General features: G+C 46.6%; 1 protein-coding gene across 1 annotated transcript in view; it reads left to right on the forward strand.

The window, feature by feature from the left end:
- The window catches only part of EHD4 (EH domain containing 4), a 93,429-nt gene that overhangs the window by 41,520 nt on the left and 36,457 nt on the right, over positions 1–15,452 (forward strand). Inside the window, exon 3 of the mRNA XM_028166046.2 lies at positions 2,363–2,460. Within this exon, the coding sequence (XP_028021847.2) occupies positions 2,363–2,460 (98 nt within the window). The remainder of the gene's footprint in view (positions 1–2,362; positions 2,461–15,452) is intronic.

Here is a 15,452-nt window from a genome sequence, read left to right on the forward strand (position 1 = left end):
CTCACCTCCCCCTCCTCCCCCACTCCTTCCCCCTCCCCCATCCTCCTTCCCCTCCCTCTTCTTTTCTCCCCCCTCCCCTCCCCCCTTTTGTCTGCAGTCATCCCTCCTGGCCCTGGGCCTGCTTCCTGTATGTTGCGTGGCGCTGTCACCACATCAGACCATCTTGTTTTGTGGCTCACACATTTTGTCTCTGCTGTCACGTCAGGAGGCATGGGAGTTGTTGAAACCTTGTCTCTTTGTACGGAGGGAGTGGATGGTTTCTAAATTTTGAATCCCTCTGTTAACTTCACATTAGAATCCAGGGGTTCTGTGTTTTGGAAAAATTGGTATCAAGTGTGAGCTTGTGGTTCTGGAAAAAGGTCTGCCTCTCACAGGAATACTTTATGTGAAAAAGTTTCACATATGTGCAGTTTTCTCAGCATTGCCAGATGTCTTGAGCCGTCTGATAAAAAGGATGGGACTATGATAAGAGACCGAATTACCACAGGAAATGCAGTCCACCACAGATGTGCTCAGAACTCTGTTCCTACCCCAGTTCTAGAGACTTGAATATGGCGTTTTTTGCTCTGTGAACTTACAGAGAATGTGTAGTGACCCCGGTGCACTTTATTCTCACAGATCTGCTATCTGAGTGTTGGGCAGTGAGGTTTATAAAGGTGGAGGGGCAGGAGAAAATCAGAAATGAGGGGCTTCTCATAAATTAACTTGACCCCTTATTTTTAATGTTATGAGGTTTTTAACTTTACAGGTTGAGTTCTACTCACCTGACATCAGAAATTTCAGGCTGCAGTCCCCAGCCAGCCACGCATTAGCGGCATGGCCTCGCATGTCGTAACTGCTCTGTGCTTCAACTTTTCCAGCTGCAAAATGATCATAGTTATCATTCCTACATCTTCCTGGGCTGACTTGAAAATGTGGGAAACAATGTCTGAGAAACTTGTCCCAAGCACCTTCAGTGAAAGTTCATTTGCAATGTCAGTAATTGCACGTCTCTCTCAGGGCTGCCCACGCATGCCCATGCCTGCCCACGCCTGCCCACGCCTGCCCGGGGGCTGTGCTGTCCACGTGTGCGCTGTGAGGGCCGGGCAGGCCTCCCTCTCCTGCATTCCCAGCATATTTACTTTCTGAGTAATCCCACCTTTTCCACTGAATGGAAGAACTGAGCTTTCCCCAAGGATTTTCAAGCCTTCTGCCCACACAGATACCAAAGCTAGCCATTTACAATATAGGAGAAGGAGAGACACTCTAGTTTCTGCCTTAAAACATACACAGTGCCTAACGGAGATCCCCCCAGGTTGCCTGGGGTGGAAGTAACAAAGCATTTCCCTCTGGTCCTCTAGCGTTACACCGTGTTAAAGCTAAAAGAACCTCGCCAGCCCCTGGTCCAAGTGTCTCCATTGACACATGAGAAAACTGAGGCCCAGAATGGGGAAGCCCTTGCCCAGGGTCCCAGGCAAGTCATTGGCAAAGGATGAGCTGAACCTGAACCCAGGTCTGCTGACACACAGGCCGCAATTTTCCTGCCACTTCACTCTGCTTCCAAGGCCAACACCAGGGCAGCCGACTGGAACCACAGAAGAGGGATGGGGATGAGAAGGAGGAGGTGGTATCGGGAAGGTGATGGACAAGGAAGGAGGCTGGGAGATGCTTGGCCAGGGCCCTGCCCACCCCTGCCCCTTCGTCTACTCTTAGGGCACCGAAGCACCTGGAGGATTTGGGGTGTTGCCCGCAGGTGCTTGCCCCACCCTGAGCCTGGAACCATAGCATGTCCCTGGGGCATCAGGCAGTGAAAACAGGCCCTAGCACCTCTGCTGTCACATTTGGGAGTGAGCAGGGGCTGGACAGAGCTTGGGATACTCCAGCCCAGTGGGGCAGTGACCCTGAAGGAAGCATGGGATTCCCGGGGAGGAAAAGCCTGGGACGTTTGTCTAAGGAGCAGGATAGAGGAGGGGTGGGTGGGGCTGGTGGCCTTTGGAGTCACACCGACCTGGGTTTAAAGCTTAGCTCTGAGTGACCCTGAGCAAGTTACGTAACCTCCCGGAGGTAAATGGTAATGTCTTCCTCATGAGATTAATATGAGGAACAAATGAGATGATGTTTGTAAAATACCTGTGTTCAATAAACGTTAGCTAAAATAAAATTAACAGTAAGGGATCTGGTGGTAGGGAGCAGCCGGTGCCAGGCCACCCTCCGATAGCTGCCCTGTGGACCAGCATCTAGTCTCCAGCGGAGGTGCCATCAATCTCCTCCAAGCCCCCGCTTTTCAGAAGATGTCAGTAGCCAGGAGAGGCCAAGGAGCTCCGAGGACAGAGCACTCTGCAACGTGCAGGTTCTGATCCCACCTTTGATCCCTTTCTTCCAGATTCATGTGCTCCCAGCTGCCCAATCAGGTCCTGAAGAGCATCAGCGTCATCGACAGCCCCGGCATCCTGTCTGGGGAGAAGCAGCGCATCAGCCGAGGTCAGTGCCCACCCTGCCCTTCCGTGCCCCCCACTCCCCACCCGGGGCTGGCTGAGTCTTTCTCTGATGTTGGCAGAGGATTTCTGCCCCTGTTGTATTCTATCCATCCTCCAGGGCACCCCCAGCATCCCTGGGCAGCCCCAGGGTCCAGAGCTGAAGAGGTCCCAGGAAATAACCAGGAAGTCATATGGTCAAAGGTTCTGCTCTTTCAACTGAGGAACTTTCTGGAGCCTTAGCCATAACCTCTTAATTCCTTTAAACACTGTCATGTAATACTAGTACCCACCTCACATAAATCTTCAGACTTTAAGAGGGGACCACTTGCTGACCACTCACTTGGACACATGACAAAAAATAAAGAAGGCCAGCTAGTGACAGCAAGGGAGAGAGCCCTCCCAGCTGCTCTTCCTCCCTCCACCATTGCCGTGTATTCCACCCCAGTCACCTCTGCAGAAGCCTTCTATTTTTTTTTAATTAATTAATTAATTTATTTTTTGGCTGTGTTGGGTCTTCGTTTCTGTACGAGGGCTTTCTCTAGTTGCGGCGAGCGGGGGCCACTCTTCATCGCGGTGCGCAGGCCTCTCACTGTCGCAGCCTCTCTTGTTGCGGAGCACACGCTCCAGACGCGCAGGCTCAGTAGTAGTGGCTCACGGGCCTAGTTGCTCCGCGGCATGTGGGATCTTCCCAGACCAGGGCTTGAACCCTTGTCCCCTGCATTGGCAAGCAGATTCTCAACCACTGTGCCACCAGGGAAGCCCAGCAGCCTTCTATTGAGTGAGCCTTTATTGCTATCTGCTTGGTGCCAGACACTGTACTGCACACTGGGGATGCAGAAAGAACAGGTGCAGTTTCTTCCCTGGAGGAGCTTGTGTTCTAACAAGGAAGATGGACATTAGTTTCGTTATCACAGAAATAAATAGAGAACAAGAGCTGGGATACTCACTCTTCGATGGGGACTGTCTATCAGAGTGTAAGGAGGATATCTGGCCTTGGCGTGTTGGGAAGAGCTCTCCAGAGGAAGAGACATTGGAGCCGGAATCTGGAGGATGAATAGGAATTACCTAAGGGAAGCTCTGGGGTGGGAAAGGAGAGACAATAAGGCGCTCAGAGGAGATTTGTGGAGAACGGAAAACACTTGTGAAGAACAGTGACGTCTGGGCTTCTTCAGCCTTCACAACACAAGGCTGAGGCAGTACTGTTTCCAGACCCGTGCACTGTGGTTAAACAGATGGGCCTGCGGTCTCCCCCCACCTTCCCGGTAAAGGGGCTATCGGGAGCAGACCAGAGGACTGTTTACTTACAGAGAGGAAATTCCTGACAGGGAGGGCACTAGGATGGATTCCTGTGGTCCCAGAGGCAGGTCAAGTTCCCTCGCCCTGGCCCTTGAAACAGAGGACAGTTCCTGGAGGCTTTGCTGGGAGGGAGAGGCTGGAGTGGATGCGTTGCTGCTGTTACTTCTCACTGGTAACTCTTTACAGCCCGTGAACAGGAGCAGTGGGATTATGGCCAGCCAGTGAACTGCCCCACTCCCGAAGCTGAAGAACGTTACACAGGCCCTGGGACACACCTGGGAGCTAGAAAGCAAGGGTCCCGTGACAGGGTTAAAGAAAGGGCTCCCCATGTCTATAAGCCCTCTCTTCTCATGCCGTTTGAGAAATGCTGATTTTGCAGCCTCCGACTGCCTTGCTGTGCCTTCACCCATTCATTCAGGGACTTAGTGGGCCTCCCTGAGGCCTCCAAGAACATTGCACTTGTAGAAAAAGCCACAAATAACAGTTGTTAATGGTTTTCTCCAGCTCCTTAGTGACTTTTTCTTCTGCATATACAAACATACCTTTTTTAACAGAAATGTGATTGCCATGCACATTTGCTACAACTTGATTTTTCGCCATAACAGCTATCGCGGATCATTCTATGCCAGTATATTTAAATTACTTTATTCCTTTTGACAGCTGCTTAGGTTCTATCAAAGGGACATAATGTCATTTATTTAACTGATTTGTGGATGTCGTGTGGTTAATAATTTTTCCCTCTTGCAGACAGCACTCCAGAGAGACATCTTTTTTGTATCTTTACACCTCGGTGCCAATAGATTTTTTTAAAAAACCAATTTAGGACCATTAATTTGGCCCCATTAAACATTGCTCTGCACATACAATGTCTTGTTTTAAAAGGAAAGTAAAGCAAACCCACGTCCCACAGCTTTTTCAAGCTGCCTATGTTTCCACTGCTTCTGCGTGTCTGACGGAAGTATGCCGGAGATACATGCGGTCCTGGAAATGTTCTTTTTGCCTCTGCATTTTAGGACCTCTGGATTTTAGCTTCAGCCTTATCCATTCCTTTTCATTGGCAGGCCTTTGACCAATGCTAATCATCCATGTTCTTCAGGGTTTCTCCTGGGCTTAGTGATTCTAAGTGTCTTTCAACCTATAGCTCCTTCAGAGTAGTTAGCGTGGTGTAATGCTCTCAGGATGCTTTGAAGACAGTTCTTTTTAACACTTTATAATAACTGACTCATATCCTGACTTACTGTGGCTTGTCCTTCTTCACATCCTATGCCCAGAAATAGCACGTATGGTTCCAACCAGTCAGCTGGTCCCTGCCACCCTGACAGACAGCAGCTGATGGGGAAGGACCCAGAGCGGCAAACCGGGCACTGTGGCCAGGGTCCCCAGGCTTAGGTGCCATACCGTGTTCGGGCACCGTGGCTGGTTGGAGTCACTTAGCTGACAGTTTCAACCCCAAAGAATGTGTACTGTTTTAAAGCTGCTTCAGCTTAAACTATTGCAAACAGCGCTGCCTTCTCACACACGCTCCTGTCTGCTTCCATCCCTCCAGCTCCTAAATCACAGCACCACCTTCGCCAGTCATCTGTGTCAACACTGGATGAGGCACGGGGACAAACTGCGACCCCACAGAACATTGGAAACATCCGCCATTGACCTTATTGGTGGGGCTTTGCCTCCCTGACGGGTGTTTCGTCTGTGAGAGAGGAAGGGGGCAGCTGCTGCCCCTCCTCCTCGTCCCTTAGTGCAGTTGATGGATTAACCCTCAGCAGGCAGAGTCTCATCGAGCAGGTCCCTCTTACACATGTAGCGTCTCCTTCAAGTGTGTATTCACCGTAGCAGTATGAGAACAGCCGCCAGGTGTTGAGCCCTTGCTGTGTGTCTACAGTGTGCTCTTCATTTGGGACTTGCTGAGTTAAACCTACACACGGTCCTGCACAGACAGGAGCCCAGCCCTGACTAGGGAACCCCTCGCCCTCGCTCCTCTGGGAAAGCGGAGCCTAACAGCGACTGTAAGAATTCTTTCCCCAGCTGCTGGGCAGATGGGCAACCAGGCTTGACATCCGGGGAGCGGACAGAGTAAAAGCTGTTAACGAGGTGCCGCGTTTGGAGAACAAGCTGAGGGGATGCGGGCTGCAGGCTGACGCTGCTGTGTGGACCTAGTCCACCCTCTAGCCTGCAGGGTTGTGCAGCCCTGGCTGAGCACACACTGAGCAGACAGTGCAGCCGCAGGAGGAGGTGATGAGCATGGGGTGACTGCAGAGCACCCCCAAGAAGACCTGCTGACTGCATCACACTCAGAGTTCTCCCCATCCGCACGGGATGAGGCAGATGGCAGGTGGGGCAGTGGAGCGTCGTGCTACTTTGCTGGTGGTCGAACAGGGAAGGAGGGACCTAAACTGGGGAGCTGGCCTCATCATCACTGGCAGCCCTTGGGCACCCCCAGGGAACTGCCCAGGTACCCCGAGCTCTGGGAACCAGATGGCCTAGTGAGGGTATATCTCCAGGAAGGAGTCCTGAACCCGGCTTCAGTCACGTGCCTCCCCTCACCTGTGGCTCCCTTCTTCCTTGTTCATTCTTCTCTCTCGTGACGTCATAAGCCTGCTTCCTTTTTACTCTGTGCTGAGTAGAGGGGGCAAGTGTGATCACACAGAGGACATTGCTCTTCTCTTGGCCAAAGTCATAGGTGACCAGAAGAAAGAGTTGACATTTCTACATGATGATTCGTATTTTGGGGTGTTCAGTTTGAGGCAAAACATGGCAAACCCACTCTTATGTCAGAAGTGACCTTACCAATTAGAATGTGTCTTAGCATAGCTTCTCATCAGCAGGTCCTTAACATGGACCCTAGAAGTCAGGACCCTGCTCTGTGCTCCAGAGTGAAACAAGAATGCATAGTCAGCATTGGAGGGGAGTAAATGTTGTCTGAATCTCCTCTTTGGGAGTTCTATGCATAAAACCCACTAGAGTAATTGATTTTGAAGCCATTTTTAGTATACTACTCCATATGGAAACCCATTACCCTTCTGACATTCCTTGGTTTAATTTTAGTTAACAGAAAATCTTTAGGAACAAAAGGGTAAGCTTAGATACTAACTTTTAGTTTTCTTGCCTGACATAGAGAATTCCCATCAAGCAGGAATTAAAATATTCTGATATATTTTTAATAATAACTTTATTCTACTGAAGTAAGAACTACCTAAAATTCCTACAAACTTTTCTTGATTCTTTTCTTGTAGCCAATAAAGAAATGTTTGAGTTCTTAAGATTTTCTAAGTTATTTTCTTGAAGTGGGTGGGTGAAATCTGACCAGGTTCAGTCTTGAGAACATCCTTTGCCCTGATGATGGCATCCAGATTTTTTACTCTATGTGATAAGAAAAGAGCACATTTATCCACACATCCTTATTTTCATTCCCAATCTCTTATTATTCCGGCTCCTGAACTGTTTGCTTCCTAAAATACTGTTTATGTCGTGCTGAACCTAAACATCATCTAGGATTTATTTCTGGACTTGGCATGAACACAAGTGTGTTCCCAATTGCGTGGTACAAATCTCTGGGTTCTGGCTGCAATTATAACGTCCCTGTCTGACAAAGAGAAGTCTGTGAAAAATTCTAATGTGGCAGCTGGTGTACTTGTCCATCTACTTAGCACATAAGCATTTGGAAGGTGCTATTTTAGCAGCAAGTAATTATTCCTGTGGTTTCCTGAGAGCATGAGGTTTTGTGTAGCCTTCAACAGACTTGACTTTGATAACAAAAATAGTACAATTTTTCCCTTTAAAAAATTTATATAACTCTAGAACAAAAAAACTCTTCGTCTGAATTTTCTAACGGATCTACCAGCAGGTCGGACCTAGGACCTAGGACCTAGGACCAGCAGCTTGTCAAATGAAAGTCTAAGGGCGCCTTCTTCTGATGTTTAAGCCCTTCTCTCTATAAGCCTTTCTCATTATAAATCAGTGAATAGAACTGAGAAGACAGTGAAAAATAGAAGGGGAGAAAATGTCCTGCTAGTAAAAGCAATCAATGATGATAATGCATGAAACAGAAGAGATCTAACTGTGCTTCAAATAACGTAACAGGCCATAACATTAGCTTCAAAATCATTGATTAATGTCTTAACATTTACATGTAGACATCCTTATGTCCTCCTGATTTTGGCAGCATTAAGGAAAGCACTCAAGAATAAAAAAAGCATCTGAGTACTGACAGGTACAAGTGAGCAGGTCATTTCAAGGATATGCCAACACAGTGGAGGTGCCCAAACATAACATCACAAAAGAATTGACAGAACAGGAAACAGGGAATGGAAATCCAACTGGTAATCATTAAAGATGCTAAAAAAAATAGCGATGATGAAAACTGTAATCAGGGAAGTCCAAACACACCTCCTTGACACATTTTTTGAGCTTGAAAGGCAAAAGACCGATTTTGAAGGCTGCGCAAGACAGGAGAGAGAACATTTAGAAATGTCCAGGTAAGAATGACTTCCCCTCTTGTGCTTTAGGAACAGGGAGGACTAGAGCGGAAAACACACACATACACGGAGGAATGAGTCTTCTTCCCTAGAAGAGCGAGAAGGCTTGGAGCGAGATGTTAGCCAGGTTCAACAGCAGCAGAGGCTCTTCTGAGAAGCGCCTGGAGAGCTGAGAGCTGGAGGCTGAAGAGGCCAGCGGCTCCCAGGACCAGGTGGTTACGGCAGGTGCTTCCTGTGCTTCAGGTGGACTACACAGCTCAAGGCTGGACTTCACAGAGAGTTTCTGAGGGGGGCCCACCATGCCTGCCGAGTACCCCAGGAGAAGAAGTTCAGGCCTTACTTGGGTAGTATTATAAATAAGAGTAGAAATAATCATTAAATAAAGGGAGAGTCGAGGCAGCACTATCCCCTCCTTCATTCTGTTCACCACCACCCATTACAGACACGGCTCAGGACCATCCCAGCATCTCAGACTGCGGTCACCTGAGCTCACTGGACATGTGACCCTCATTACAGGTGCTACTCCTGTCCCTGCCTTCCCATCCTGTGGTTGGTACAGGGTTGTTGTTGGGTTTTTTTCAGTTTTATTGAGATAGAATTGACATACGGCACTGTATAAGCTTAAGGGGTACCACATAAGGATCTGACTTACATACATCATGAAATGGTTACACAATAGGTTTAATGAACATCCATCATCTTACACCGATACAACATTAAAGAAATAGAAAAAATTCTTTTCCTTGTGATGAGAACTCAACTTTCATTTATAACATACGGCAGTGTTAATTATCTCTATCATGTTGTACATTATATCACTAGTAGTTATTTGTCTTATAACTGGAATTTTTTACCTTTTGACTACCTTCATCTAATTCTCCCTCCTCCCACCCTGGTACAGGGTTTCTTAATTTTTTGTTTTGTTTCTGGGCTTTTGGGTTTACGACTGTTCAGGCTCTCTTAGCTCCTCTCCCTGTCCACTGCAGCTCCTTCCAGCTCTAAGGCATCCCCAGGCTTCATCAACATGCCCTTATACCTTCGCCCTTGGATCCAGAAGTTGAGCGGACAGGACCCAAGGTGGAGCCTTGAGGTACTCCAATAGAGACTGCCCTCCACGTTGACAGCAGTTCATTAATGAACAAGTTCAGTTGAGATGCAATGAGCTCCTGTGTGCCAGGTACTAAGCTGGGAACTGGGAGCATAAAGATGAACAAGGTACCGCCCCTGCCTTGGAGTTGCTACAGCCTAGTGTGGTCATCCAGCCAGTCACTGATGCACCAGATTGTTCTGAAAGAAAGCTGTCACCTACATAGAGAATTATTATTCATTCAACAAACACTAGGCAAAAAAGATGGACATGGTCACTGCCCTTATGGAATTTACATTCTGATGGGAGAGTCAGACAAGAAAAGTGGGTAAACAGATGAATAAAATCATTGTAAATAGTGGTGAGTACCAGGAAGGAAATAGATAAGGCATTGAACTTAATGAGAAGGGGTGACGTGGGAGAGCCACAGTCTCGGAAGGTGACAGAGGCCTGTGGCTGAAAGTTCAGAAGGCGGCGGCCTTGCAGAGGGGGGCAGGTCAAGGTTTTGCAGGTTTTGGCTGAGCATGTTGTCTATTCAGATATTTTCCACCTGATATATAAAGGATATATAAAAGAATAGACTTTCAAGTATCAGATATTCACCCATGGATTTCAGTTCCTGCATATTCATGGTTTTTCCTGAGGCCTTTTTTTAGAACCTACACTATTCAGTCTGTAAACCCAGAGTCAAACATGTTGCTTTCCTAGGTCCAGTCAAGGGACTGAAGTCCCTGTGGGCTGTCCTATGTCATATAGCGGGAAGCACATGGGCAGGAGAATTGGACTTCCTGGGTTCCAGTTTAGCTCAGCCATCTACTAGCCATGCAGCCTTGGGAAAGTTGTGAATCTCTATGGGAAATGAGGGTAATAATAGTACCTACCACATAATGCTGTTGTAACTGAGTTAATACCTAGAAAGCAGAAAATAATACCCAGCCTAGCACATAGTAAGTGCTCAATAAATGTTAGCTGTTATTATTACTCTCACCATCTCAATGTGGTGGTGGTGGTGTAGGCCGGAGTTTTCAAAGGCTGAATTTAATATTGGTTGGTACTGGTTTCTTGCCTCTTAAAGTCTTCTGTCTCAGAGTAGGGTAAATTTTTGTCAAGTTATTTGAAATGTGGAATTTGTTGTTCAGGGACTGAATATGCTGTGTTTGGCTAAGCATTTTTACCTTTTTTCCCTGTACCTTGGTCATTTTATTGATAATTAGCTTTTTTTTTTTTTTTGATAATTAGCTTTTAAATTTTGAAATCACATGTCTCTCTGGAAGTGGAAAAGGGACAACACTAATTGATCATCCGGTTTAAAAAATATTTGGTGGAAAAAGAATTTTAAAATAATGGACAGATATTGTGTGTGTGATCTTTTTGGCACTCCTTTATTTTAGAAGTGATGGTATAAAAAGCAATGGGTAGTATTAGGGGCGTGCTAGAGACTATTCATTCAACACACATTTATATTGATTGCCTGCTGGGTGCCAAGCACTGTCCTGGATTCAAAAGGAATGAGGCACAGCCCCTGGCCCTGGTGCGCACACTTGGCTGGGGTGGTTGGACCTGCAAACAAGCCACTCTGACCCTGTGCATTACAGGAGTTCTGAACAAGAAGTGGGGTATGGGAAGTAGGCTGTCAGCAAAGCTGCTAAGGGAAGGGACTCTTTTTCCCCTTTTTTAAAAAATCTGCATTTTCTCTCTCTCTCTGAACAATTCAGTGGGGTTTTTGGTTTTTTTGTATATTTACAGAGTTGTGCAACCATCACCACAATGAATTTTAGAAAATTTTCATCACCCCAAAAAGAAACATTGTCCTCATTAGCAACCGCTACCCATTCTCCTCCCCCCAGACCCTGGCAACCACTAATCTACCTTCTGTCTCTGGATTTACCTACTCTGGACATTTCATATAAATGGAATCATACAGCATGTGGCCCTTGTGTCTGGCTCCTTTCACTTAGCATAATGTTTTCAAGGTTCATCTGAGTCAAACAGTGCTTCATTCCTTTTTATGGTTGAATAAAAATTCCATTGTACAGCTGTACCACGTTTTAGTCATTCATAAGTTGGTGAACATTTGGGTTGTTTGCACTTTTTTGGCTATTTTGAATAATGCTGCTATGATCATTCATGTATGAGTTTTTGTGAAAATGTGCATTTTTGGGTCTTCCCTGACGGTCCAGTGGTTAAGACTCTGCACTTCTACTGCAGGGGGCATGGGTGGGTTTGATCCCTGGTCAGGGAACTAAGATCCCACATGGCACAGGGCACAGGCAAAAAAAAAAAGAGAGTGAGAAAACGTATGTTCTTGATTCTCTTGGGTATAAATCTAGGAGCACAATTGCTGAATCATATGGTAACTCAGTATTTAATGTTTTGAGAAACTGCCAGACTGTTTTCCAAAGTGACTGCATCATTTTATATTTTCATACACCAGTAGTGTATGAGGGTTCCAGTTTCTCCACATTCTCATCAACGCTATCATTTTGCTTAGAGCCATCCTCATAGGTATGAAGGGGTATTTCACTGTGGTTTCAATTTGCATTTCTCTAATGGTTAATGATGTTGAGCATCTTTTCATGTGCTTTGTGGCCACTTCTATATTTTCTTTGAAGAAATGTATATATAGAGGCTTTGCCCGTTTTTAATTGGATTATTTGTCTTTTAATTGTTGAGTTTTAACATTCTTTTTTTTTAAATTAATTAATTTATTTTCATTTTTGGCTACTTTGGGTCTTCGTTGCTGTGTGAGGGCTTTCTCTAGTTGTGGCAAGCAGGGGCTACTCTTCGTTGCGGTGTGCGGGCTTCTTATTGTGGTGGCTTCTCTTGTTGCGGAGCACGGGCTCTAGGAATGTGGGCTTCAGTAGTTGTGGCATGCAGGCTCAGTAGTTGTGGCTCGTGGGCTCTAGAGCGCAGGCTCCGTTGTAGCACACGGGCTTAGTTGCTCTGCGGCATGTGGGATCTTCCCGGACCAGGGCTAGAACCCGTGTCCCCTGCGTTGGCAGGCGGATTCTTAACCACTGCGCCACCCGGGAAGCCCGAGTTTTAACATTCTTTATATGTTCTATGTACTAGTCAAATATATGACTTGCAAATATTTTGTCTCATTTTCTGGGTTGTCTTTTCACTTTCTTTATGGTCTAGCCTGAAGCATTAAAAGTTCTTAATTTTAATGAAGTCTAATTTATCTGCTTAAATTTTTGCCACTTGTGCTTTTGTCCTAACCCAAGCTCATGAAAATTTACTCCTATATTTTTCTAAGAGGTGTATAGTTTTAGCACTTACATTTAGGTCATTGATCCATTTTAAGTTAATTTTTGTATATGGTGTGACTTTAGGGCCCACCTTCATTCTTTCGCATGTGTGTATCTAGTTGTCCCGGCACCATTTGTTGAAAAGACAGTACTTACTCCATTGTATTGTCTTGGCACCCTTATTGAAAATCAGATGGCTATAAATGTGGAGGTTTATTTCTGGACTCTCAATTCTATTTCATCGATCTGTATGTCTGACCTTATGATGCAGCTCTTCTTGATCAGTGACTCCAGGTAAATGCATGAGTTCATCAACCCGCAAGGTCAGGGCCGTACAGGATGAGGTGAGGATAAAGTGAGTTGATGTGACATCTTGTCACAGTACCTGTCTGGTGCACAGTCAAGGGAAAGATAACCTGGCTGCCCTAACTATTGTTATCCTCCTCGAGACAATGGAAAGAGGTTGCAAGAACGGGAAGATGTGTGAGCTCAGAGCCCTTTGGAGGAATGTGAGTCATGCCTGTGGCTGGAGTGTGTGCATGTGGCGGGTGGACGCACACGTCAGGAGACTGGGTTTATCCTGGAGGCTGCGTGGAATACTGAGGAGTATGAGGTAGAGGATGACCTGGTAGAGAATTCTGTAGGAATTCTGTAGGGTAGAACTTATGTCCACAGGCTCGGATCATGAAGCCATTTTTATATTTAGAGCTTGAGCTCAATGACTTGTCTCTGAGCTTTGTTTGAATTTGGCAACAACAGAAAAGGGTGCATCCCCAGTGCCTGGGGCTGACTGCTGATGAATTTGTTGGCAGACCCTGTTTTCTGGCCAGAGCTAAGGCCAGTCTGAGGTTGGGTTGTGAGGTCCTGGACATCACTCGCTTCTTGGGCCTCCAACAGGAAATCCTGGTTTCTTTTTGTTTCGGGGAAGTTTGCTGACAAACACATTCAGGCTCCTTTTCCGCCGGTGCCACAGGAAATTCCACACCATGAGTGGCTGCTTCTGCCCCTCCTGTGAGCGCGTCATGACCATGACTCAGAACGGCATTTGCCAAGCCCTGGAAGATGTTTTTAGTTTTTGTTAATACCTTAAATGCATACTCGATCGTGAGAAATGACTGCTTCTACCCAAACTTTAAACCTACCTGGACTTTTAAATGAAAAACGATTTTTTTTTTAATTGGAGAAAGAGTCCTCCTCTTACTTCCCATAGAGAGCAGCTTATGATCATAAAACATTTCATAGACATTGGGATACAGAGATTAATCAGAGAAAAGTTTTGCTCCTTACTCTTTTGAGTACTAATAATATAGCTGACACTTACACGGTGCATTGTTAAGTGTTTTCCATATATTATTAACTCATTTGCTCCTTACAAAAGCTGTGTGAGGTAGGAACTGCTCTCCCATTCTATAGGAGAGAAGACTGAGACACAAGGAAGTTAAGTCCACAGTCCTATAGCTAGCGTGGTAGCCAGTCTCCAAAGATGCCTCTTGCTCCCACCACTGCCAACCATGAACCATGCCTTCCAGTATTCATGCCCTTGAATCTGGGATGACCTCTGGCTCACTTTTTGATCAGTAGAATTCAGCAGAAGTGATGCTGTATGACTTCCCATGTCTAAGTCATAAGAAGCCCTGAAGGTTCCACCTGGAGCTTTTGGCATGTTTATTCTTGGGAAGCCAACCACTATTTTAAAAGTCCAGCTGCCCTGAGACCACCATACTGTGAGGGAAGCCCCAGCTAGTCACATGGGGCAGCCGAGAGGCTCAGGCAGCCTCCGACTGGCCCAGCTGAGATAGGAGCAAAGCCATGGAGGACCAGCTCAGTTGAGCCTTAAGATGATTCCAGCCCCAAGTGCCACCTGACTTTCACCTCATGGCAGACCCCAATCGAGACCCACCCAGCTGAGCCCAGTCAACGCTCAGACGGGATGTTAACCACAAGAGGCAATGACATAAACACCCCTGCCTGTCTGTCTGTCTGTCTGTCTGTCTCTCTCTCTCTCTCTCTCACACACACACACACACACTGAGAAGACAGCACTGGGGAAAGGTACCACGTGGGGCACATTTCCACATAACTGACACTTCTCCCCTACACACACCAAACCTCCTGGGTTTTTTTCCTTTAGTGGTTTTTGGTAGTAGTCTTTGGGAAAGATAGTACACGCTGCCTGCATTCTCATTCCAAGGGTAGTGGGGGACTTCCCTGGTGGCGCAGTAGTTAAGAATCCGCCTGCCAATGCAGGAGACACGGGTTCGAGCCCTGGTCCAGGAAGATCCCACATGCCGCGGAGCAACTAAGCCCGTGAACCACAACTACTCAGCCTGCGCTCTAGAGCCCACGAGCCACAACTACTGAGCCCGTGTGCCACAGCTACTAAAGCCCGTGCACCTAGAGCTTGTGCTCTGTGATAAGAGAAGCCACCACAATGAGAAGCACGCGCACTGCAATGAAAGAGTAGCCCCTGCTCGCTGCAACTAGAGAAAGCCCGCGTGCAGCAACGAAGACCCAACACAGCCAAATAAATAAATAAAATCCTTTTAAAAAAAAAAAAAGGTAGTGGGAAGAGGAAGAAGGTTCCTTACGTTGAATGTCCACCCTGCACCATGCTCTGCTAGGTCCTCTTGGTCCATTGCTCATGCACATACCATGTGTTAGGTAACAGGCGCTTTAGTGTTAACAGCACCAAGATAGACCCTGTTGCTGCTTTCTGAAACATACGGGGGGGGGGGGGGAGGGGGGGTTGAGGTAGATGGATGAGCTAAAATGCAGAACAAATGAAGTTGACACAAAAACTTGAAGGAAACAATTGCAGAGTCCCACAGAAAGTGTAGTCCTCCTTCTTCTTCTTTGTTTTTTTTTTTTTGGATCCTAGTTCCCTGAC

Source organism: Balaenoptera acutorostrata, chromosome 3 (genome assembly GCF_949987535.1).
Source record: "Balaenoptera acutorostrata chromosome 3, mBalAcu1.1, whole genome shotgun sequence".
NCBI classification, from domain to species: Eukaryota; Metazoa; Chordata; class Mammalia; order Artiodactyla; family Balaenopteridae; genus Balaenoptera; species Balaenoptera acutorostrata.